General features: G+C 45.6%; 1 protein-coding gene across 1 annotated transcript in view; it reads left to right on the top strand.

Moving 5' to 3' along the window:
- The window catches only part of Flacc1 (flagellum associated containing coiled-coil domains 1), a 29,883-nt gene extending 11,042 nt beyond the window's left edge, over window positions 1-18,841 (top strand). Inside the window, exons 7-15 of the mRNA XM_036173487.1 lie at window positions 520-581; window positions 4,294-4,391; window positions 5,331-5,383; window positions 7,210-7,309; window positions 9,082-9,185; window positions 14,428-14,490; window positions 17,533-17,622; window positions 17,751-17,860; window positions 18,639-18,841. Coding sequence (XP_036029380.1) covers window positions 520-581; window positions 4,294-4,391; window positions 5,331-5,383; window positions 7,210-7,309; window positions 9,082-9,185; window positions 14,428-14,490; window positions 17,533-17,622; window positions 17,751-17,860; window positions 18,639-18,750 — 792 coding nt within the window. The 3' untranslated portion in view covers window positions 18,751-18,841. The remainder of the gene's footprint in view (window positions 1-519; window positions 582-4,293; window positions 4,392-5,330; window positions 5,384-7,209; window positions 7,310-9,081; window positions 9,186-14,427; window positions 14,491-17,532; window positions 17,623-17,750; window positions 17,861-18,638) is intronic.
- Window positions 18,842-22,451: the final 3,610 nt, after the last annotated feature.

Raw genomic sequence — 22,451 nt, 5'->3', positions numbered from 1 at the left:
AGCAGGCCCAGACCCTGAGGAGTTGATGCCCCATTGCCTCAGCACACTGGGACTCTGAAGAAGAGCCCCGGCCCACAGTTTGGAGGAGATTGTTCTTCTCAAAGGAGCCCGCAGCCAAGACTGACTCCCCAGCAGGGGGCAAGGAGGAGAGTGAGGGGGGAATGTGTGGCTACAGGGAGCCCCTTGGTGTGTCTGTGCGCGGGTCGGACAGTCGGTTCTTTGTGACTCTTCCGGCCAAGTCTGTGGCTAACGAAGTGACCCCCAAGTGTGAAAGAACATAGGGCACCAGGCCCTGCGACAAACCAGTGAAAGTGATGGTGCCCAGGCCCCACCACGATGAGGCAGGAGACAGTCAGCAGCCCCCCACCCACCCCCGAGAGTGTGTGCCCTCTGCACTGCAGAGCCCACCCAGGAGAGACTGAGGCCCGCACGCCCTCCGGATGGAGGGGCTGCAGAGATGTCGGTGAGAGCCGGCTGGAGCCCCGTATGCCATGTCGTTAACACTGGCCCCATTTCCAGCTCTCCCAGGAGATGGATGACCGCTGCGCTGAAATGAAGCAGAAGTTTGAAAATGAGAACAGGTAGGCTTCCTGGCACCCGCCCATGTGCGGAGCCCCGGGCAGGATTCCGGTTCCCCGGGGTCTCCCAGGGCTGCCAAGTGCAGCCGCCGCTGACGGTGTGTGAGCGACGTGTCTGCTTTTGCAGCATTCATCCCGTTCGTTTCCACTCTAATACTTCCGTTGATTGGCAGCTGAGAAAAGCCGGGTTTTTGTCCTCCTCCACGGAGCGTTGTCACTCACGGTTTGCTGTGAGCAGTCTCCTCTCCTCTCCTCTCCTCCTCTCTTTCTCCCTCCCTCCCTCGGCTTTCCCTGCTCTCAGCTCAGGGTCTGGGGAAGGAGCAGAGCAAGTCCGAGGGCGTGAGAAGGAAGGGTGTTGTCCGTGGAAGGGGGAAGACGCTTCCTGGTGCAGAGACAGCGCCCCTGGTGGTCATCCACAGCCACTTGTTTATAATTGCTTTCTGCCTGTTTCTTGAGAACAACTTTAGGTTCTTGAGGAAATGAGAGAGTCTGAACCCCCACGCGTCTTGCACGCTGTGCACAATCGCCTCATTATAGAACCAACCTGTGTTGTGTCGACAGATGAGATTTTTAAAATGCTGTTCTGCCTCCAAAGAGAAGGAAATATCCTCAATTGTTGACCTGACGGCAGGGAGAGAAAGGGAGGGCGTGATGCTAAGCTAAACAAGCCTGGCAGAGGCAAATGAATGTGTTCTCACTGACGTTGGAAGCCTAAACCTCACAGACAACAGAACACCGACAAGTGGTTACTGAGGCTAGCCCGTGAGAGGTGATGGTCCAAGTGTACACAGTTTCGGTGGGTGCTTCCAACGGGCCTGAGGACCTGGGTTTTATCTCCAGGACCCACGTGATAGAAGGAGACTGAGTCCCTCCAGTTATCCCCCAGCCTCCGTGCATGCCATACACACACACACACACCATACAAACACACACATACACACACACCATACACCCACTCACCATACACACACATACAAACACACACATACACACACCATACACACACACATACACATACCATACACACACCATACAAACACACACACATACACACACCATACACACACATACACACACACCATACAAACGCACACATACACACACCATACATACACACACATACACCATACACACATACACACACACCATATAAACACATACACACACACATACACACACATACACTCACCATACACACACACCATACACACACACACATACACACACATACACTCACCATACACACACACCATACAAACACACACAAACACACACATACCATACACACACCATACAAACACACACATACACACACCATACACACACTCACCATATACACACAAACACACACACTCACCATACACACACACCATACAAACACACACATACACACACCATACACACACTCACCATATACACACAAACACACACACTCACCATACACACACACCATACAAACACACACATACACACACCATACACACACACACACACACACACACACACACACACCATACACACTAATTAAATAAACATAATGAAAATGTTTTAAGGTGTATAAAAATCTCAGACCAGAGAAATGTTTTTCAAAGAGGCTTACAGGCTTTAGAATTACTAATGATATTGTGCACTTCATTTTTAATGAGTACATTTTAAGGCTGGCGAGATGGGTCAGTGGGCCGGAGCACACACTGCTCTGGCAGAGGCCTGAGTTGGGTTCCCAGCATTGGTCTGGTGGCTCACAACTGTTACTCTAGTTCCAGGGGAGCCAACACCTTCTGGTCTCTGCAGGCACTACACTCACTTACACAAACACACACAGAGAAACAAAATTAAGCACCAAAACCAAAAACTTTTTTAAAAAGAAGTGAATTTCAAATATTTTCACACACAAAAAAGAAATTAACCAGTGAGTTGATGGATGTGTCAACTAGATTGATTTAATTATTACACATTGTACTCATAAATTAGAACAGCATGTTTTACTCCGTAAGTATCTGGAATATAAATTATCATTTAAGCAAAACTGAAATCCTAGCCAAGACAGCACCCTATATGATCCACAGCATTTTACATATGCATTGATGTGTTTCATTTTTTTAGCAGTTTATAAAGTTTACAGCAAAATTATTAGAAAGGTACAGCGTGCCCACACACCCCTTAGACTCCCTTCTGTAGTCTCCGTCATTTTCAGTGTCCCTGAAAGATGGACATTTGTCACAACTGATGAACCTGCATTGATACATCATTGTCAGTGGCTTGGGGGTCACTCCTGGTGCAGGACATTCTGCATATGTGTGGACGTGTATTCACCGTGAGAGTGTTGCACAGCGGTTGCACTATTACCTTGATATATTCTACTTACTGACCCCTTCCCAAGGCAGTGCCTAAAACCACTGATTGGTTTCTTGTCCCCCGTTTCTTCTTGCCTGATGTTGGAACAACATAGCGTGTAGTCTCTGCAGATTCACCTTTTTCCTTCAGTGATACATGTTTGTTTCTTCTGTCTGACTCAAGGCCTGGAGACTCTCACTTTGACCTCAGACACTGTCAGCACAGGAATCCTGGCATGGGGGCTGGAGCTGGGCTTCCCAGCCTATCTTGGGCCGTTCTGTAAGCACGAGCTGTAAGCAGACTGCTGACTGCGGAGGCGAGGCTGAGGCCCTTGCCCAAGCTCTGACTGTAGGAAATGTCTCACTCTGGATAGAAGCCAGGAGAATGCTCCAGGAAGTGTGGGCCCCACCTCGGTGAGAATGTGTGTGTGTGTGTGTGTGTGTGTGTGTGTGTGTGTGTGTGTCATACCAAACAACTCAATTCTGGACTTCTTTCTAAGTGTGGTGTGGGTCATCCAGCAATCAATTCTGGCTTTCTTTCTCAAGTTGTGTGTGTGTGTGTGTGGTGTGGTGTGGTGTGTGTGTGGTCAAATCCAACAACGTAATTCTGGACTTCTTCTTTCTAAGTGTGTGTGTGTGTGTGTATGTGTGTGTTGTCAATGCAACAGCTCAACTCTGGACTTCTTTCTAAGTGTGTATGTGAGTGTGTGTGTGTGTGTTGTGTGTGTAATGTGTGTGTGTGTGGTCCAATTCCAACAACTCAAATTCTGGACTTCTTTTTCTAATGGTGTGTGTGTGTGTTTGTGTGTGGTGGTGTTGTCATGCACAGCTCAACTCTGGACTTCTTTCTAAGTGTGTGTGTGTGTGTGTGTGTGTGTGTGTGTGTGTGGTCAATCCAACAACTTAATTCTGGACTTCTTCTTTCTAAGTGTGTGTGTGTGTGTATGTGTGTGTGTTTGTCAATGCAACAGCTCAACTCTGGACTTCTTTCTAAGTGTGTATGTGAGTGTGTGTGTGTGTGTGTGTGTGTGTGTGTGTGTGTGGTCAATCCAACAACTCAAATTCTGGACTTCTTCTTTCTAAGTGTGTGTGTGTGTGTGTGTGTGTGTGTGTGTGTGTGTGTGTGTGGTCAATGCAACAGCTCAACTCTGGACTTCTTTCTAAGTGTGTGTGTGTGTGTGTGTGTGTGAGAGAGACGCATGCATGTACACACTTGGTCACAGTGTGCCTGGCACCGTAGACGACCACCTTTGGAAGGCCGTTCTTTCCTTCCACCATGGCTTCCGGGGATCGAGTTCAGTCTCTTCGGCTACCATGGCAAGCACTCTCCCTGTTGAGCCGGCTTGCCGACACTGGATTTCTTTTTACCTGTTGTCCCACAGCGATCTCAAAAAGGCTCACAAAGTGGAGCTTGAGAAGTTAGAGAGCAGCTACAAAGAAGCGTTGAAGGTGGAGAAGGCACAAGCCCAAGAGAAACTAGGTACTGTCGGCCTGGGAGGAAGCCTGGGAAAGGTGCTGAGTCCCGGCCCCATGGCCATGGGTTGGCACAGCCCGATGGGTTGGCACAGCCCGATGTCTAAGATTTCCCTTCTAAAGCTCGGGGGATGCGGTGGCTAAGAATGACACAGGAGGTGTGTGGGGAGCTGTGTCCTTGCTTTTCTCTGAAAATCTGCTTTAATCCGTGAAGTGAGAAGGTGAAATATTTTAAGTGCATTTTAAAGTTCTAAAATTATAATACCATTATGACGTCTTCAGGTTTTCTCACATGTGAAATGACAGTATTTCAGTACATCCTAATGGACGTATTGTTTTTGCAAGTCTCTGCCCTGGGTAGGGCTGTCCTGACTGGATCTCACCGCTTACACTGCCCTTGGGAAGAGCAGTGTGTACATCCTTCAGATTCTGGGATGATAGACTAATAATGCCCACAGAGAGAAGAAGAAACTCTTACACTATAGAGTCTACAATCCTTTATTTTAAGTTAGTGTCTTATTTATCCTTGGCTTGTTTTCCAGTTTCCTATAGAGAATGTGTGGTTTTCAGAACCACAGTAAAGGGAGAAATGTTACTAATGGACAAACAGATGCATGCACATGCTGGGAGGTGTTGCTCCTTCCCAGATGAGGGTTTACTCCCCGGGGATTCTTACCAAAATGGCTGAACAGAGCATGTGAGTTCCAGTATCTCTGAGGAACACATTTGTCCAAAAGTACCAGGCCCCTCCTCCAGAGGCTCTTTGTCAGTCGGCTCAGGCATCATCGACATCTGGGTTTTTAATACTTCGGGAATGACGGGGGGAGTCAGATGAAGATTTCATCACCTCCGGAAGAGCTCGGGTGTGGTGCTGAGGAATTCACAAGAGAGCTGGGAAGTGTGTGCCTGGCAGAAATAGTAATGCTTTTGTTTCCGTTTCTTCCAGAGGAGATGGGCAAGGAATATAAGTATCTGAAGAATATGTTTCACATGTATCAGGTGAGAGCCTCGGAGCTGTACGGGAGATTCTGAGAGGACAAAGCAAGGCTCATTCCTGGCTGGCAGCACAGGACTGAATCTCCATCTGTAGAGATTCTAACATTTTATCCACCACATAGTCACTACTGTACCCAGCGGGAAGCTTCCATGCTTGACAAACCGGCCATGCAAATCTGAAGAGGCCTGTTGGAAAAAATGTTTGTGGTCATCAAAGTAATCACTGTTGACTGTTTTTCAGAATGGAAGAGAAAGAAGACTAGGGCTGGAGAGATGGCCCAGCAGTTAAGAGCACTTGCTGCTCTTCCAGATGTGGGAGACCAGCTCTCACCCCACCCCCCAGGGTACTCTTGAGGAGAAAGGGATAAGAGATTTAGATAGAAATATAGAGGGGAGAGATACAGATAGAAACACAGGATAGCCTCGGGAGGGCCTGGATCAATATCCACCAGCCCCTTCTGTCTCTACTAAAGGGCTATTTATAGGAATGGCAAGGGGTGGAGCAAAATAGACTCCCCTCCCAGCACAGACAAGTGCAGACCCTTCCAAACACCTGGTGACCATGAACGTGGTCAAGCCACCCTCTAATGCAGCCCTGCTAGGTAAAGCAGGAAACCTTTGTGGGCCTCCACATCCAGAGGACCCAGCACCCACATGGTGGTTCAAAACCATGTGCAACTACAGTTCCAGGGGATCCAGGGCTCTCTTCTGACCTCCACAAGCACCAAGCACATCCATAGTGCACAGACATACATGCAGGCAAAATACTTATACACATAAAACAAGTAAATATGGGTTTTTTTTTAAGTGGAAATAAGCAACAAAAACAACACCAAAAAGAAAGAATTGTCACTCCCCAGAGGTAACCCCTATAAATACCTGCAGTGTCTTAACTTTTACTGGGACCGTGGTAAAGCAAATCTATGTGCATTTTGTATCTTCTTCTCTCTGAGCATATTAGTGCCTTTCCCTCCTTTTCTGTGCCTGTGATCCTGATCCTAATGAACACACCTCTGGGATCACACTGTCCCCTTCCCGTTGACCATGAGCTATTTCAATCGCTTGCTGAAACAGAAAACAGCTCTTTGAACATATTTAATCCTAGCAGTGGAGGGCTGGTCAAAGGAGTGAACATATTTAAGGCCTTTCAGAGATTTGGCCAAATTGCCATCCAAAAAGTCTGTCTCATTCTACGGCCCATGAGCTCAGCGCTGGACTCATTTCAGAACACAGCCTGGTCTAGATTAATAATTCATGTGGGAGAGCCCAGCCCACGGTGGGTGGGGCCACCTCTGGGCAGGTGGGCCTGGGGTGTATATAAAAGCAGGCTGGGCAAGCCGTAGGAGCAAGCCAGTAAGCAATGCTCCTCCATGGCCTTTTCGGCAGTTCCTGCCTTGAGATCCTGCGCTGACTTCCCTCAGTGATGGGATGTAACGTGGAAGTATAAGCCAAATAGACCCCTTCCTGCCTGAGTGGCTTTTGTTTGGAGCAATAGACCACGAAATAGGACAATTCCCCAAACTTGATGAAGTCCCAGAGTTAGAGCCCTCTTGCAGGGAGGCACAGAATTGGATGGAACTCTCTGATACAGAGAGCCTTACCTGTCAAGTCAGATCCAGTTGGCAAATGCTGTTTGTAGATGGCTCTTGACCCTTGGGGTTATCCCAGCTCTCCACCGAGCTTAGCTGGAATTGTTTTCCTTCAACATCTCCTACATAGGGGCCCTTGGTGAGGCCCCAGCACTGTGCTGAGCACCGGAGGATGTGGTCACAGTCTCGGCGGGGTCCCCATGCTACAGCTCTTGTCATAGCGCCCCTGTGCCTCCACAGGACAGCATTTACGATGAAATGGAAGATAGGTGGTCAAAGCGGAAGGCAGAATGGGAGAAGGATGAGAAGCTGGAGCGGGAAAAGATCCTGTTACAACAGAGTGAGTACCGCAGAGGCCGCTGAACAAAAGAAGCCTGCTGTCCACCTCCACCTTGACTGGAGGGAAGGGGCCTTGGGTTTACCCAGGAGGAAAGGCTAGAGGCTGAACTTTCTGAATGAAGGGTGCCTGGAGTTACTAAGAAAGAACAATGAAGGCAAGGCTTTTTTTTTTTTTTTTTTTTTTTAAATTCCAGACACATGAATCAAGGGATCCAAAACTTTCATGTTCGCCCATCATGGGCTGGAACAAATATGGGAATTGGGACCTCTAAAGAAATATAGAACCAGGTGGCAGTGGTGCACACCTTTAATCCCAGCATTCGGGAGGCAGAGCCAGGCAGATCTCTGAGTTCGAGGCCAGCCTGGGCTACAGAGCGAGATCCAGGACAGCCAAGGCTGTTACACAGAGAAACCCTGTCTCAAAAAAACCAGAAAAAGAAAAAGAAAGAAATATAGAATCCTAAAATTGCAGAAGGAAATCTTGAATTAGAATTAAGTTATTCACTGTGTATGTGTTGGGGTTTGGGGGCGCCGGGAATGGGGGAAAGAGCAGTCTTATCCTGGCAGCCTGTGTTCTCCACATCTACAACAGAAGCCATGACTGGTAAGTATTTTCAGTACTTCTAACTCTTAACTAGAGCTTAGCTCACACAAAGCACTCCATAGTTGTGGCTCTCACCCGCTGAGCTTCCTAAGGAAAGGAAAATAGGAAGATGCAGAAATTGTTACTGGGTCTAGAGGTCTAATGGAGACAGGTGTGGGCCTTCTACACACCTAGTCCACATTCTATGCCAGCTCCATTCACTCTACAGTAATTGGTTAAAATCCAATCGGTCACTTAACTGCAAAGGCTTCTTCTGGGAAAGTCAGCTCCCCTAGTAAGGATTGCCCAGGCACGGCAGCAAGAGGACGCTGGAGTTGAAGCTGGGAACGAGATGTGGAGCTACATCTGTTTAGGGCTTTGCCTGGAATACTGCAGCGCCAGTAGAGTACTACACTGGAAAAAAGAATTTAAAAAAAAAAAAAAAAAAAAGGCCTCCATCAGGGTGCATCCCCAGTTAGGTTTACATCATGTAGCCCAGACTAGAGTTACTGGGTCAGCCCAGAGACGCCCACCCACCCATCCCTGCGGCTGGACACTGAAGGAATTGTGTTTGATCTTTCGGTTTGATACCGGGGCTCTGCTGCCAGGTCTTCCAGCCCTGGGAACAGTGAACCTACCTCTGCCCTGGGGCTAGGCGTGAACTTTGATATTGTTGCTAAGATTATGAACAAGAGCTTTAATGAAAAAGGTGCCTGAGAAAGCATAGTCATTACTCCAGCAGAGGAAACAGAACAAGCCGCGGCTAGAAGCTAAACCACACACCGAAGAAGTGACATACTGCCCTGTGGCTATAGGAACTGACATAATACGTGTGGCTACTGTCGTGGCCCACAGGAGGATGCCCCTCTCCTCAGCTGACGGTCAGTCGTTGAGTCGAATATAGAACTGCTTCTGATTTCAGTGGTTCTGGCTTTCTCCCTGGCCTGCTTACCCCCACATTGTATTTATTTATTTATTTTTATTGATTTATTATGTATACAGCATGTATGCCTGCAGGCCAGAAGAGGGCGCCAGATCTCATTACAGGTGGTTGTGAGCCATCCTGTGGTTGCTGGGAATTGAACTCAGGACCTCTGGAAGAGCAGTCAGTGCTCTTAACCCCTGAACCATCTCTCCAGCCCCTCCCCACGTTTATACACAAACCTGCTCCGCTCTCTCCTCCTCCACAGAACATAAGATGACAAAGAAGTTTGAGTTAGAGTCGGAAGAAGAGAAGAAGAAAATGAATGACTCCTTCAGCGCCCTCTTTGAGAACTTCAGTCGTGAGAAAGAGGTAACAGGGTGCTCACTGTTGAGGGTGTGGTCCAGGTGGGGCATGCAGCTGAGCCCGCTGAGCCTGCATCCTTAGATGACCTTCTTGTCCCCAACAGACATGTGCCTCCTTGTTCAACCTTCCTGGAAATCCATGCAAAAAGAATAGTGGTTCTAGTTTGCCCTTGGTGGCTGTGATAAATCATGACTGAAAAACCATCTGAAGGAAAGGGATTTATTTCATCTTACAGGTTGCGGTCCATCATCAACTTCTCATGCAGGAAATCAAGGCGGGAACTTTGGGAGAAACCACAGAGGAACACTGCTTACTAGCTTGCCCTTTCTGGTTCATCTGCCTAGAGATGTTACCACCTACCACAGGCTGGACCAGCCTACATTGATTGGCAGTCAAGAAAATGCCCCATAGGCGTGCCCACCAGCTGACCGGATGGAGGCAATCCCCAAATTGAAACCCACTCATGTCCTTCTGGGCTGTGTCAAGCTGACAGCCGAAGCCAAGTAGGAGAATGATCGATCACCCTGGGGTCCTTTATAGCCAGGCACTCTTACCACAGGATTTTTGGAATGAAAGTTATAATTAGTAGGCAATAGCAGTACAGTAAATATGTAAAGCCTCTACAGTTCCATGGTTTGCCAACATTGCATCTCTGAATGCCACCCCACCCCCCCCCCCCCCCCCCCCCAGCCCTTTCTATAGATGAAGGAAAGGACATTAGTGTCAACTGGTCAAGTCAATTTGGTCATGTACCACTCCTAGTAAGTGCAAGTAGCTACCTAAAATCTAAAGTAAGAGACGATACAAACAGCTGCTAGCCAATAAGAAAGTTCTCAACAAGATTTCCCCAAACAGATAGACACTGACTAAACAGAGATATGTTAGTGTCAGCCCCAAACACTTCACATGCCTTGTCCCTGAGCTTTTGGGTACACTAAAGGATTGCTGGTAACAGATGTCATCACATTAGCGGGTTAGAACTCTGTAACTGTGGTCACCATCAGCTAGCCAGAATGCCTCCCAAGCAGGACAGGACCATTCTGGGATTGAGTCTTAGGCATCACTCCCAAGTCTACAAGCTGTAAGCTTTCTTAGATTCCTCCTCCATCCTTTTGGTGCAAAAGGGAGAGTTTTGCAATATTTGGGATATTTTGAATGTTTCATTCATGTGTGCGTGCGTGCGTGCGTGCGTGCGTGCGTGCGTGCGTGCGTGCGTGCGTGTGTGTGTGTGTGTGTGTGCATTTCTAACCATCATGCTAATCCCTCTTCCATTTCCATCACACCTGCCCCAGACGACAACTCTTTTGGTTTCTACCACCATGGACTAGATTTGTCATTAGTTTTTGTATTGTTAAAAAAAAAAACTGTTCGTTTTGTTGTGGTAGCATAATTTATTTAAAAAATAAACACAAACACAGTTGTTAGTCATCCTGCAAAGTGTCAAAATCAACCTTAAAAAGTTTATAAAAACTAAATGTGGACAATATCCTCCTCAGTGAACCTCTAAGGACAATATGGATACCAAGACAAAAGCTGGTGCTTGTCAATCCTCACACAATTGAGGAGGGTTTTTTTAGCATTCTGATTTTTAAGTTTAAATAGCACGAGGTGAAAGAATGCTATTTTCCCCACACACTGTCTCTGAACTTCGCCCAGTTTCAAGGCAAAGGTCGCTTTGTCCTTATGAGCCACCAGAGATGAGGGTGACTTGGGTATTCCTCTTTCTGACAAGACCCTTCGCTTCTTTGGGAGGAGCCATATGGATGGGCTTCTGTGGAGCTGAATCTGTCACACTGTGATGGCTAAAGAAACTCCATCTTATGCTAGGCGTCCATCTTGGGACCCACTAGCCATTTGTGTCTTCTGACCCCAGTTCTTCAAAGATGAGTTTCCAGTAACCCTGACTCAGTGGCCCCCACCCAGAAATGGACGGCCGTGACCATCTGCTTGTTATGATATGACTAACTGCTTTCTGGCTTCTGTAACCTGCTGTGCAGGCTGTCAAGGACTGTTGTGAGGTTGCCTTGGCTACCTAATCTTGGCAAAGCAGAAGAGGTCCTGGCTTGCTTGTGCAGACACTCATGGTCTTGTGGTTTTCACCTTCAAAAATCCTTCTCTCTCTTCCCTTTGCATGGCAATCTCATTTGGCTCAGAGATTGTTGTCTTGCTAGCAATATCAACAAATTTAGCTAGTTATAATCCGGATGGAGTTTGTGGTCTTTTTACTGGGGTCTCAAACTCCGTAACAACCGCCTGGCTCAGGAGCAGGGGTTCCACAATAGAGACCTGTGAGCCTTCAGTTGGCTTTCTGAGGCTCACTGTAGGTAGCTGGATTTAGTTTTAAGGTACGGCATCTTCCAGCCATACCTTAACTCCCCCACTTCCCCTCTCCTCTCAACTTGGTTTATCATTGTTTATTTTCTCCTCCATTTCTCCCTTCCCTCAGCTGCTTTTCTCACATTTAATATTTTCCTTTGGCATTTCTGTGCAGACACTCTTTCTCTGGCTTCTTTGCTGATTTTTCTATTAATGGAATTTATTTTTAATATGTATTACCATCAAGCCAGACATATAGTGCACATTTTTAATCCCAGCACTCGGGAAGCAGAGGCAGGAGGATCTCTCTGAGTTCGAAGCCACTCTGGTCTACATAATGCGTTCCAGGACAGGCAGGACTTTGGAGAGAGACCTTGTCTCAACAAAACCAAATGAATATTAACACCTAGTAACAGTTGTTTTCTCTCCGTCCTTTCTGGTCATCGTTTCTCCTGGGCCCACTCCTGGGCTTCTCTTTAGTAAGTACTATTTTTCATGTCTCTTCCCTTCCTTCCCTTTCATAGCTGATGAAATTCTGACCCAAGTTTTCTCTTAGGACAGCTCTGTTCCTTTTTCTCAACAGACCTCACTTCCTGTGGGGGTCAGGGTGCTTTGCAGAAAGCCCCCTGCTTCCGTTCTGATCATCCAGTGTCTGGGTGCATTCCCTGGAGCCCATCAGCTGCATCCTCTGCAGACTCTCATCTCCATCACTGAACCAGCCTCTTCTCCGCCTCCAGCTTCCTCATCCTTCACAGCAGCATGGAGGGATTGCTGCCCCAGAGGGGTGGGCTAGTGAGTGCTCAGATCTCACCCCACCTCCAGCCTTAGGCCCACCCTGGGGCAGGGGGGCATCATGAGAACAGTGAAAGACCCAGGAAGACCAGGACAGCGCCAGGCCCACATCTGCTCAGGAACCGGTTGAGGGGCGGAGAGACGGTGGACACACCCCTCTGCGCCTCTGGCCCACAAGCTCAAACTAGCCAAGAAACAGTCCTGCTAGATTTTCAGGTTTTAAAACTTAATGTAGGCAAAATGTGTGGTTTTGCCCCTTCATGGATAGCTTTTCCCTCAAAATAACATGGATGAAATTGACTCATTTGGTTTTCATATTCATAAATTCTTTTTGTAAAGGCGTTTTAAGACAGATCTCCCTCTTAGCCCAGGCTGAACTCCAACTGATGTGCAACCCAGGACAAGCCTGAGTTTCTGTTTTTCCTGCCTTGGCCTCCCTGCACTAGGATTACAAGCATGAGACCACATCCAGCTGTCCCTTTGTAGAAATGCCATGCAGTGTGTTGATTGTTCTCCGGTTTGGAATATTGGGATTCTCTCCATTGATTGGCTTTTAAACAAAGCATCTATGAACATAGATATGTGTTTCATAGATAAACCTATCTTGAAGTACTATTAGAGCTCCAGGGAACATATAGGAAATTTGTGGTTTCCACAGTAGAGTGTTGTTTTACTCTTGGATCTTAAATAGGTGAATTCTGACCGCACCAAATCCTCCACGATTAGTTCACTCGGTCCTTAATTACAGCCATTCCAGTGCCTATGAAGTGCATTTCACTATTTTTTCAGTTTCTCTGATGACTGAACACATTGGCCAGTTTTTCAGATTTGGGGGAGGGTAGCATTAATATATTACTACCTTCTTTGATGTGTCTGTTCAACTTTTCATCATTTAAAAGATATGGATGCAAATATTATGTATACCAGTTGCAAATAATAACTTCCAGCCTAAGGGTTTGCTTTTTCATTTTGCTAATGTTATCTTTCAATGTGCAGAAATTTCTAATTTTGATGAAAGACAAATTGTCCACCTTGCCGGGCAGTGGTGGCGCACGCCTTTAATCCCAGCACTTGAGAGGCAGAGGCAGGCGGATCTCTGTGAGTTCGAGGCCAGCCTGGTCTCCAAAGCAAGTTCCAGGAAAGGCACAAAGCTACACAGAGATACCCTGTCTTGAAAAACCAAAAAAAAAAAAAAAAAAAAGAAAAGAAAAGAAAAAGAGAAGTGTCAACCTTTTCTTTTTATAATTAAAAGCCTTTTCTGTAAGCCCTGTAACACTGTTGCCTGTCATAAGGCCATGAATATATTCTCTTTTTTTGTTTTATTTTGTTTTGGTTTGTTTTGTTTTTTCGAAACAGGGTTTCTCTGTAGCTTTGGAGGCTGTCCTGGAACTTGCTTTGTAGACTAGGCTGGCCTCGAACTCACAAAGATCCACCTGCCTCTGCCTCCCGAGTGCTAGGATTACAGGCACGTGCCACCACCGCCCGGCCATATTCTCTTCTTAGAAGCACTATAATTTTAACATTTCTGAGTCTATGACCTATGTTGGAAAAATTTGTGTGTGTGTAGAATGATGCAGAGGTCATGGGTCATTTTTCTATATTCATATACAATTATTCCATCATCATTTCTGAAAAAAGACATTTTCTTTCCTCATTGAGTTGTCTTGATGTCCTTGGAGTAAAGGACAAGATTCTGTTTCCCATTCTGTTAACTATTTATCTACACTCAAGCCAACAACTCATTGTCTTGGTTCCACTTAGAACCAGTTAGTACAGGTAGTTTGACTTTGCTATTACTTTTTTGTTTGTTTGTTTGTTTTCTTTTCTCTCCTGTTATTTTATTTATTAGCTTTGGTATTGTTTTCCAAAGTGACCTTTACTTCCTTTATCATTTTGCACTTCTGTGTAAATTTTAGAGCTTGTGTGTGTGTGTGTGTGTGTGATCTCATGTGTGTGTATATATACATATACATATATATAAGTTAAATAAGATATTCATATTACTTCAAAATGCCACATCTCCATTGCTGACACCTAAGTTCAGGAGTGTTATATTCCTGAATCCTTTAGTGGCTTCTTAGTTCTCTAAAAGAATATCCAGAACCACAGTGCTGACTTTTCCAAATAAAATTGTTTTTAGGAGCTCATGACACAACTCGATGATGCTAACTTGCAAATACAGGAGCTGAGAAAATCCAAGGAGGTAAGCATTTCCACGAAACTAGTGTCTTGCAAATGATACGCTCTCTGGAAAATGAAATGCAATTTTACCCAAACCAGTAAAATTAATGGACTCAGTAAGTCAAAAGTGTTGGACTCAGTACGTCAAAAGAAATCTTGAACTGTATGTAAAACAAATGCAGTCCTTCTCAGAGCCAGCTGGAACAAATACATCATTAATAGACTGCAGGGTCATCAATGCTGAATAACTTCCGTGTCTAGCAAAGCTTAAAACACGGGACTTTGGATTACAGACACCATGTTCTTCCCTCTGAGTCCTGAATCTTCCAAATGCCTTCTGCAGAACTTTGTCTCTAAGCCCTTCCTCTGGGTGTACCTCACACACAGTGGTTTCTACTGGGCTCCCTTCTGCTGGGACACACAAGGCCATTTGTGAAGGCAGATGAAAAAATAATCTATTAAATAACAATAATTTCTGTTCCCCATTTCCCTGAAAATTTAATTTGTATCCAGAATAGACATGCCTGAGATAACAATTAGCCACTGCACAGACATCATGAAGAAATCTTATCTTCAAGCCCAGGCAGGGCTAGCAATGTAAGGGTCAAACAAACTACAACATCCTACAAGTAAGGGGGTGGCCCCAGACCAGGGAGTCCTAATGCATTCTCCTAACAGCTACTGTGAGCTTCTCTACTAATTCCATCATAGGCATAATTTCTGAGTCCGTTTCCATCCTGATTTATTTGTCTGCAAGCCTGTTGAGTTTTAGTTAGTCGGTGCTGGCCATTGTGTAGCTTACCTTGTTGGGCACTGAATTATATTTTGTTAAAACTTAAAACTTAAACTTTAAATGCACACAAACTGTGTTCTGGGATGCACTCAGGTGGTTTGGAAACAGGCTTGAATCTCGCTCGCTAGTCAGAATTAAAGCTTGGTGTAGAGCAGCCCCTTCTGAAAGTCCTCTGCATATCAACTGTGCTCCGCCTGGCTGGTGGGGGACTATGAATACTCCCAGTCTGTGTCGTCTGAGGTTTGTTCCACCAGCTCCCTTCTGCCCTCAATTCATCTCCTTTACTTCCGCCTTCCATCACTCCACTCAAGTCCCTGGTCTTCTTCTTGGTTCTTTAAAGGGATAGAATGCCCCTACCTTGAGGGGTCTTTGCCTTTGATAGTGTGTCTTCCTAAACACCCCTTCCCCAGAGATTTCCATCTCCAGCTTTTTCCCCTTCTTCTGGTCTTTACTCAAATGGCAGCCTCTCGGGAGACACTATTTAAAGGCTCGGCTCTCTGCCCCAAAACTTCTTTTTCTCTGTTTTGCTTTTTTACATAAATTTATAATCATCTAAGCAGATAAATTCAGTGAAGGAAAGCCTTTCGGTATGTTTTCCTTCCTTCCTTCCTTTTTTTGTTTTTTGTTTTTTGTTTTTTGAGACAGGGTTTCTCTGTGTAGCTTTGGAGCCTGTCCTGGAACTCACTCTGTAGCCCAGGCTGGCCTGGAACTCACAGAGATCATCCTGGCTCTGCTCCCAAGTTCTGGGATTAAAGCCCGGCTCCATATGTTTTCTTTACCATTAATTCTTAATTCCTAAAACAGTACCTAGCTCACTACAGGCTTTAAGTAATCATCAGTCGACCCTTGAACGGATAATGAATAGACGAACACAAATGTGTCCCGGAACAGGGCTGTGCTCATCACAGATGGAGTCCGTGACAGTGCACGTCCGGTTCACATATCACAGGAAGATGCATGTTATGCGGGAATTTCTCTAGGGGTCTGAGGACACAGAGGGACTCAGTGGGATGAAACCTGGGGAAAGAGACTAATCAGCTTCACATTTTTGGCCTTGTCAATGCCTGCAGAGAGATGCACATTGGAACTGCTACCTGCTGACGGTGAGGTACCGTGAAGAGGGCAGGTTGGAAGAAAGTGGTGTGGTGGAGCCTTTGTTCTTGTTGTTGCTGGTTTTGTTGTTGATGGTGGTTTTGTTTGTTTTTGTTTTTGTTTTTTTCCTAGACAGGGTTTCTCTGTGTAGTTTTGGTACCTGTCCTGGAACTCACTCTGTAGACCAGGCTGGCCTCCAACTTACAGAGATCCACCTGCCTCTGCCTCCTGAGTGCTGGGATTAGAGCTGTGTGCCACCAGGCCAGGCAGAAGAAGATATACTTATAACATACAAGCATGCTATCATTCCTTTGGAGGAAGGAAACATTCATTAGCCCCACCAGGGGTGGGTGCACTCAGGCGACAGGCCAGCAAGGTTTGCCGTGTGGTGTTTGGTATTTGGATACAGATGGGTATCTCTGAATTTTAGAACATGGACAAGGACAGATGGAGTTCCAACACCTGACATAATGAAAGAAGTTGGTGTGTGTAGAGAGCAGAAAGACAGGCAGAGAGCCCTGAGGACAATGTCAGGAACACTGTCTTCTGTGCATGAGTGAGTGCACACATACAACAATAATAAAAATCAAATATTGAACGTTTAAAAGAAGACACAAAGTTTGGAAAGAGGTGGATCTAGTTAGGGGGAAAGTGGGAAGTTAATATGATAAATGCATTGTATTCATGTATGAAATTCTCAACAATTAATAAAACTATTCTATTTTAAAAAGGAATCTTTAGCCAGGTTGTAGTGATGCATGCCTTTCATGCCAGCACTTGGGAGGCAGAAGCCAGCAGATCTCTGTAAGTTCGAGGCCAGCCTGGTCTACAGTTCCATAACAGCCAGGGCTACACAAAGAAACCTTGTCTCGAAAAATCTAGGTAGATAGATAGGATAGGCAGACAGACAAAAATTAACAGACTATGAAGTGACTGGCTGGTGACAGCCGTGACTACCCCCTGGGACTCTGATGAGGGCTGCTTTGGCAGCAGTGACAGTGGGGTTCAAGTGACAGGTGGGAGACAGAGAGGTGTGGACCTGTCAGCACCGGGACTGCTAGGCTACAAGCGGTTCAAGAGAAAGTAGCTGAAGTTGGCACGCTGCCTTCTATCCCGAGTGTCCCCGTCTTGGGGACATTGCATCAGCATGGTGTCCTGAGGCAGCTTCCTCTTGTGCAGATCCTGGAGGCTGAGTTGCGGGCACAAGCTCTCGTTCTGGAGACACTTAACACCAACCTTTACCACTGCCAGCTGGAGCTCCAGAGAGAGGTGAGTCCTGGCTAGAGGGAGGCCGGAGGCCAGGGCCGGGAGAGGAAGCCAGAGCACAGTGATGTTCTGCCCAAGAGCCTTGCCCCACGGGCTCTGGGGGAAGACAGCCATTCAAATTTGTCTTTTAGAAAACTGTAGTGGGAAATCTGGAGAAACTGGCGCAGACGAAGCTGGTTGAAGCTGAAGAAAAGTATAAGTACACCATACAGCTCCTGACCGAAGAAAACACCATCCTCAGGTACCAAGGGGGGGGGGGGCGCGGGGGACGGGGAACGGGGACTTGACTGAGTTACCTCTGAGAGGGGGAGAGTGTCCCAAGTGAGGACTAGGTCGAGACAAACCAGGGACTCCTGGCGGACTGATCGTTTGGGAGGAGATGTGGGGCTGGGCCTGCACACATGCCATGGAGGTAGATTGTTCATCTGTGATGAATCTAGACTGTGCTCCCCTGGGTCTGTTTTTATATAAAACACAGGAAATTTGCCTATGGATTTTTGAGCTGCCTTGTCCTGTGACTCAGGGTTATTTTTCAGAGGTCAGTGGGTCTTAACTCTCAGATTTGGTACCTCTGGTTCCTGTTGAGACCAGCTGCCCTTCAGAACCACTTTTCCCTGAAAGGGCTTCTTTTTGAAAATTATATATTTTATCTAGAGTGTGTTGTGTCTCTGGAGGTATATATATTAAATGCATTGATGTGAGGGTGTCAGATCCCCTGGAAGTGGAGTTACAGACAATTGTAAGCTACTGTGTGGGTGCTGGGAATTGAACCTGGGTCCTCTGGAAGAACATTCACTGCAACCACGGAGCCTTTCTTAAACCACCAAGATAGAAGATAAGTTACCCATCACTTTCCATTGGGAAGCTGATCACCCAGACACCACATTTCACCAAATTTAAAGCAACAGCAACATGTGAGAAGCTGCTTCCTCGGGCGGGAAGAAAGCCGCATTTCTCTGCAAATACCCTCCATCCCCTCTGCCCTCTGAGGCTACAGCGATGCACCGTTCTTTCTACAGGCAGAAGATCAAGAACGAGGACAATTATGAAGCAAGATCGGAAAAGTCGGCCTCTGCTACTCCTAGTGTGTATGAGTCTGACTTTCCTGAACCCAGCAGCAACAGGAAGTAAGCGTTGTAGATAAGGAACTGTGCTCTGCCGGGCTGGAGCCGTGTGGAGCTGCAGACTCCAGCAAGGTTTTCTAGAGAGATGCAGATGGGTTGTTGTGGCTTTATTTTTGTCTTTTTTTTTTTTTTTTTTTTTTACAATGTGCTTTCTTCAGAATGATTAGAAATGTTTGAATTCTTATCTCAATTATATTGTGACTCTCCTAAGAAAACTGATGTCCTCTGTCCTGGAGTTGGCCCTTCCGTGGGTCATGCACTATCTTCTTTTCTGCTTTTTATGTATTTTGGAAACTGGTTTGAAGAGACTTCCTATTAAACGATGCATTTTTGAGGTGTGACTCTTGTCCCCGGAGGGCAAATGGCAAGCAAGACAATTCACTGCTTTCGTTCCAAAACAATTTCTTCTCTGAGATGATCACATTCCTTAGCCCAGGGACTTGGGAAGAGCAAATGATGATTTACCCTATCTCTGACCATCACAAGAATCCAAACGTCTGCAGGGCAGGCAACATGTACATGGATGTGGGGTGGACACAAGGGGACCCATCACACAGGCAGCATGTGGAAACCTCAGTGGAGACTAGAGGCAAACCGAGGTGAGCCACACCATCCATATCTGATCATGACACTTCTTTCATTTACTGGATTGCCTGCCATTTGGGTGCATGGGGTCACTGTGATCTAAAAAACAAATCCTGGTTTTTATGTGGAAGTACTCCTTTCAAGTACCGACAACGAATGTTAAACAGTGGTTGAAGCCAATACCAGAAGGCGAATGTTTCCCACATATGAACATGCCATTTGTCAAGCAAACAAAAGACAGATCCAAAGCACAGGCAAACAGAAGCATCCTCTAGAAACAGTAAGGTCAATTTACAATTCGTTCCATTGTTTAAATGCAGCATTTCTTTCTCACAGGCAGTTTATTTAGGAGGGAACAGATAAATATATAATTCTATCAACACAAATTCAATAAAATACATACTAAAGAACAATCCGTAGGACAAACAACTCAGTTTCTTTTTAAAAGGATGTGAAAAATACAGAAAAATCTATCCATTGATATGGAATTTGAAATACAAACGAAATTCAAGCTATAGATCAAACCCCCAAAGTGCAAGAAGAACTGGGAGATTTTGAATACTGTTATTTGATGTTTATAAAATCTTTAGCTATCTAAAAAGTGCCTCATCTTTAGAGACACTTGGGTCTCTAAAATATACAGATGTAAAAAATATCCCACTCTAATGGGACTCCAGCCAATCCGCCTGAGGTAGGCAGGCAGGGATACAGTTGGTTAGGACAGGTCACGGGACAGCTACTGAAGTGGGATGAGGGCAGGGGACACATGGCTTTGCTTTCTTTACTTTTTATATATTTGTGAGAATTTCACATTAAGATTTATTTTACTTTTTTTTTTTTAAACAACCCTTGTGGACAAATGTTAAAGATAAAAACCTGAGGTGAATCAAAGCAACCGCGAAAACACCTGCTACCATTCTCGTCCCTTTTCAATGGGATAACGGACTAGCAACATGAACAGAATTCCCCGAACATTTCCCCTTTTTTGTCTAATTAAAAAGGAAAGGTTCTAACTCTAATATAGTAGAACTATATACACTAAGAATTATCAAGTATTGTCCAGATACAAAGGAAAGGTAACATCTTAACAAAAATGAAACTACATACAACAAAAGCAATTATCAAGTAAGAAATACATTCTCAATGTCCAGTCTATTGTTCAAATCTTGGTCTTTTAATAAAAAAAAACACAGAGCCAGATATCAGGGTGAAAGCTGAAAGACCAGAGAAGCAGAGCAGCCAGCCACTAGTTCTTACCTCTACAAAATCCTCAGTCTCAAGAGTGAGTTCCTGTTTCCTCATGCTTTATATGCCTTTCTCTGCCCAGACATCACTTCCTGGGATTAAAGGCATGTGTGCTTCCCAGTACTGGGATTAAAGGCCTGTGCCGACACCACGAGCACCACCACCACCACCACCACCAGGCTCTGTTTCCAGTGTGGACTTGAACTCACAGAGATCCAGATGGATCTCTGTCTCCTGAGTGATAGGATTAAGGGTGTGAGCCACCACTGCCTGACCTCTATGTCTAATCTAGTGGCTGGCTCTGTCCTCTGATCCTCAGGCAACTTTATGGGTTCACAGTGTATTACCACACCAGTCCATAAGTAACTGGCAAATTTAGAGAGACTACTCCATTAGCTGTCCTCTCCTGAAGAGTCCAAACTTTTGTATCTACATACGTTTTGCCATGATTCAGGAGTACTGTAACTGTAAGTGTCTAGTCTTCAACCCCATCAAAGACCTGAGAAGGAAATATTATCTGAGTAAGCAGGAAGTGCACAGCAAGCATCTTCCAAAATTATGAGAAATTACAGAAACAGCTGGCTGCCTGGACAATCACCCAAGGTTCTTCTGCAACATTGGGGCATCCAGCTTTGGCCTACAGGTCTAGGATATCTGACAGACCTTTCTTTGAAGCAAGAAATTTTTGAAGGACTGTCCTACCCTGTCTTGGCAAAGTTCCACAGTCACTCTCTTTTGTGTCCTGCTTGTCTAGGTTGGACAACATACTGTCAGCAGTCAAGGCAAGGGCATTTTCTTGACCAAATGGCTAGCCTTTACCACAAAGAAGGCAAACTCCATATGGAGTTTCTTCAATGCCCATCATTCTTTTTTGGAGTTTTGTTTTAATATCTGTAAAAACCTTTAAAAACCTTATTTTATAAAGACTTCCAGAAGTCAGGCAGTGCTGGTACAGGCCTTTAATCTCAGCACTTGGGAGGAAGAAGGAGGTGGATCTCTTGAGTTCAAGGCTAGCCTGGTCTACAGAGTGAGTTCCAGGATGGCCAGGGCTGTTACACAGTAAAATCCTGTCTCAAAAAAACCAAAAAGACTTTCAAAAAGAAAAATAGAATTCTCTGATGGACCAACATTAATTTAAAACCTGTAAGTTACCTAAAAACCAACAAAAATCATTCACTTCTCTTTTCTTTTTGAAACAGGGTCTCATGTAGCCCAGGCTGGCCTCAAACTCATTTTGTAGCTGAGGATGACACTAAATTCCTGATCCTCCTGCCTCTACCTCTCAAGTGTTTGGTTGTGGGCCACCACAAGGGGCCTCATTTTCACTTAAAATGTGTTTACATCTATTCATCCATTCATGTGTTGTGTGTGGGAGAGAGTGTGCTTTGGAGCTCAGAAGATAATTCGTGGGAGTCAATTCTTTCCTTCTACCGGTTGGTCCCATGGATCAAACCATGTCACCAGTCTCGGCAGCAAGTCCCTTTACCCAACGAGCCATCTCACCAGCTCCCATTTCCACATTTTCAAAAACTAAGAGCATCACACATATTTATTGACGATATAACAGCAATATTAAAATTGGCAAGTTTAGCTTTCTCTCACGTGTATGCATATAGGAGGTGCTTGCATGCATGTTCATGTACATGAGCATGTGTGAGGGTACACATGCTTTGCATGCACACGTGTGGTCTTCCTCAGTCGCTCTCCACCATCATCATTGAGGCAGGGTCTCTTAGGTGAACCCAGAGCCTACTGATAACTGCTAGTCTGGCTACACAGCTAGCTCCAGGGATCTTCAAGCGCTGGAATTACAGGAGGGTCGACACGCCCATCAGCATTTACATGGGCCCTAGGGATCTGAACTCAGGTCCTCACACT

The sequence above is a fragment of the Onychomys torridus genome, chromosome 23 (assembly GCF_903995425.1).
Source record: "Onychomys torridus chromosome 23, mOncTor1.1, whole genome shotgun sequence".
Classification (NCBI taxonomy): domain Eukaryota; kingdom Metazoa; phylum Chordata; class Mammalia; order Rodentia; family Cricetidae; genus Onychomys; species Onychomys torridus.
This window is presented reverse-complemented; position numbering and strand designations above follow the sequence as displayed.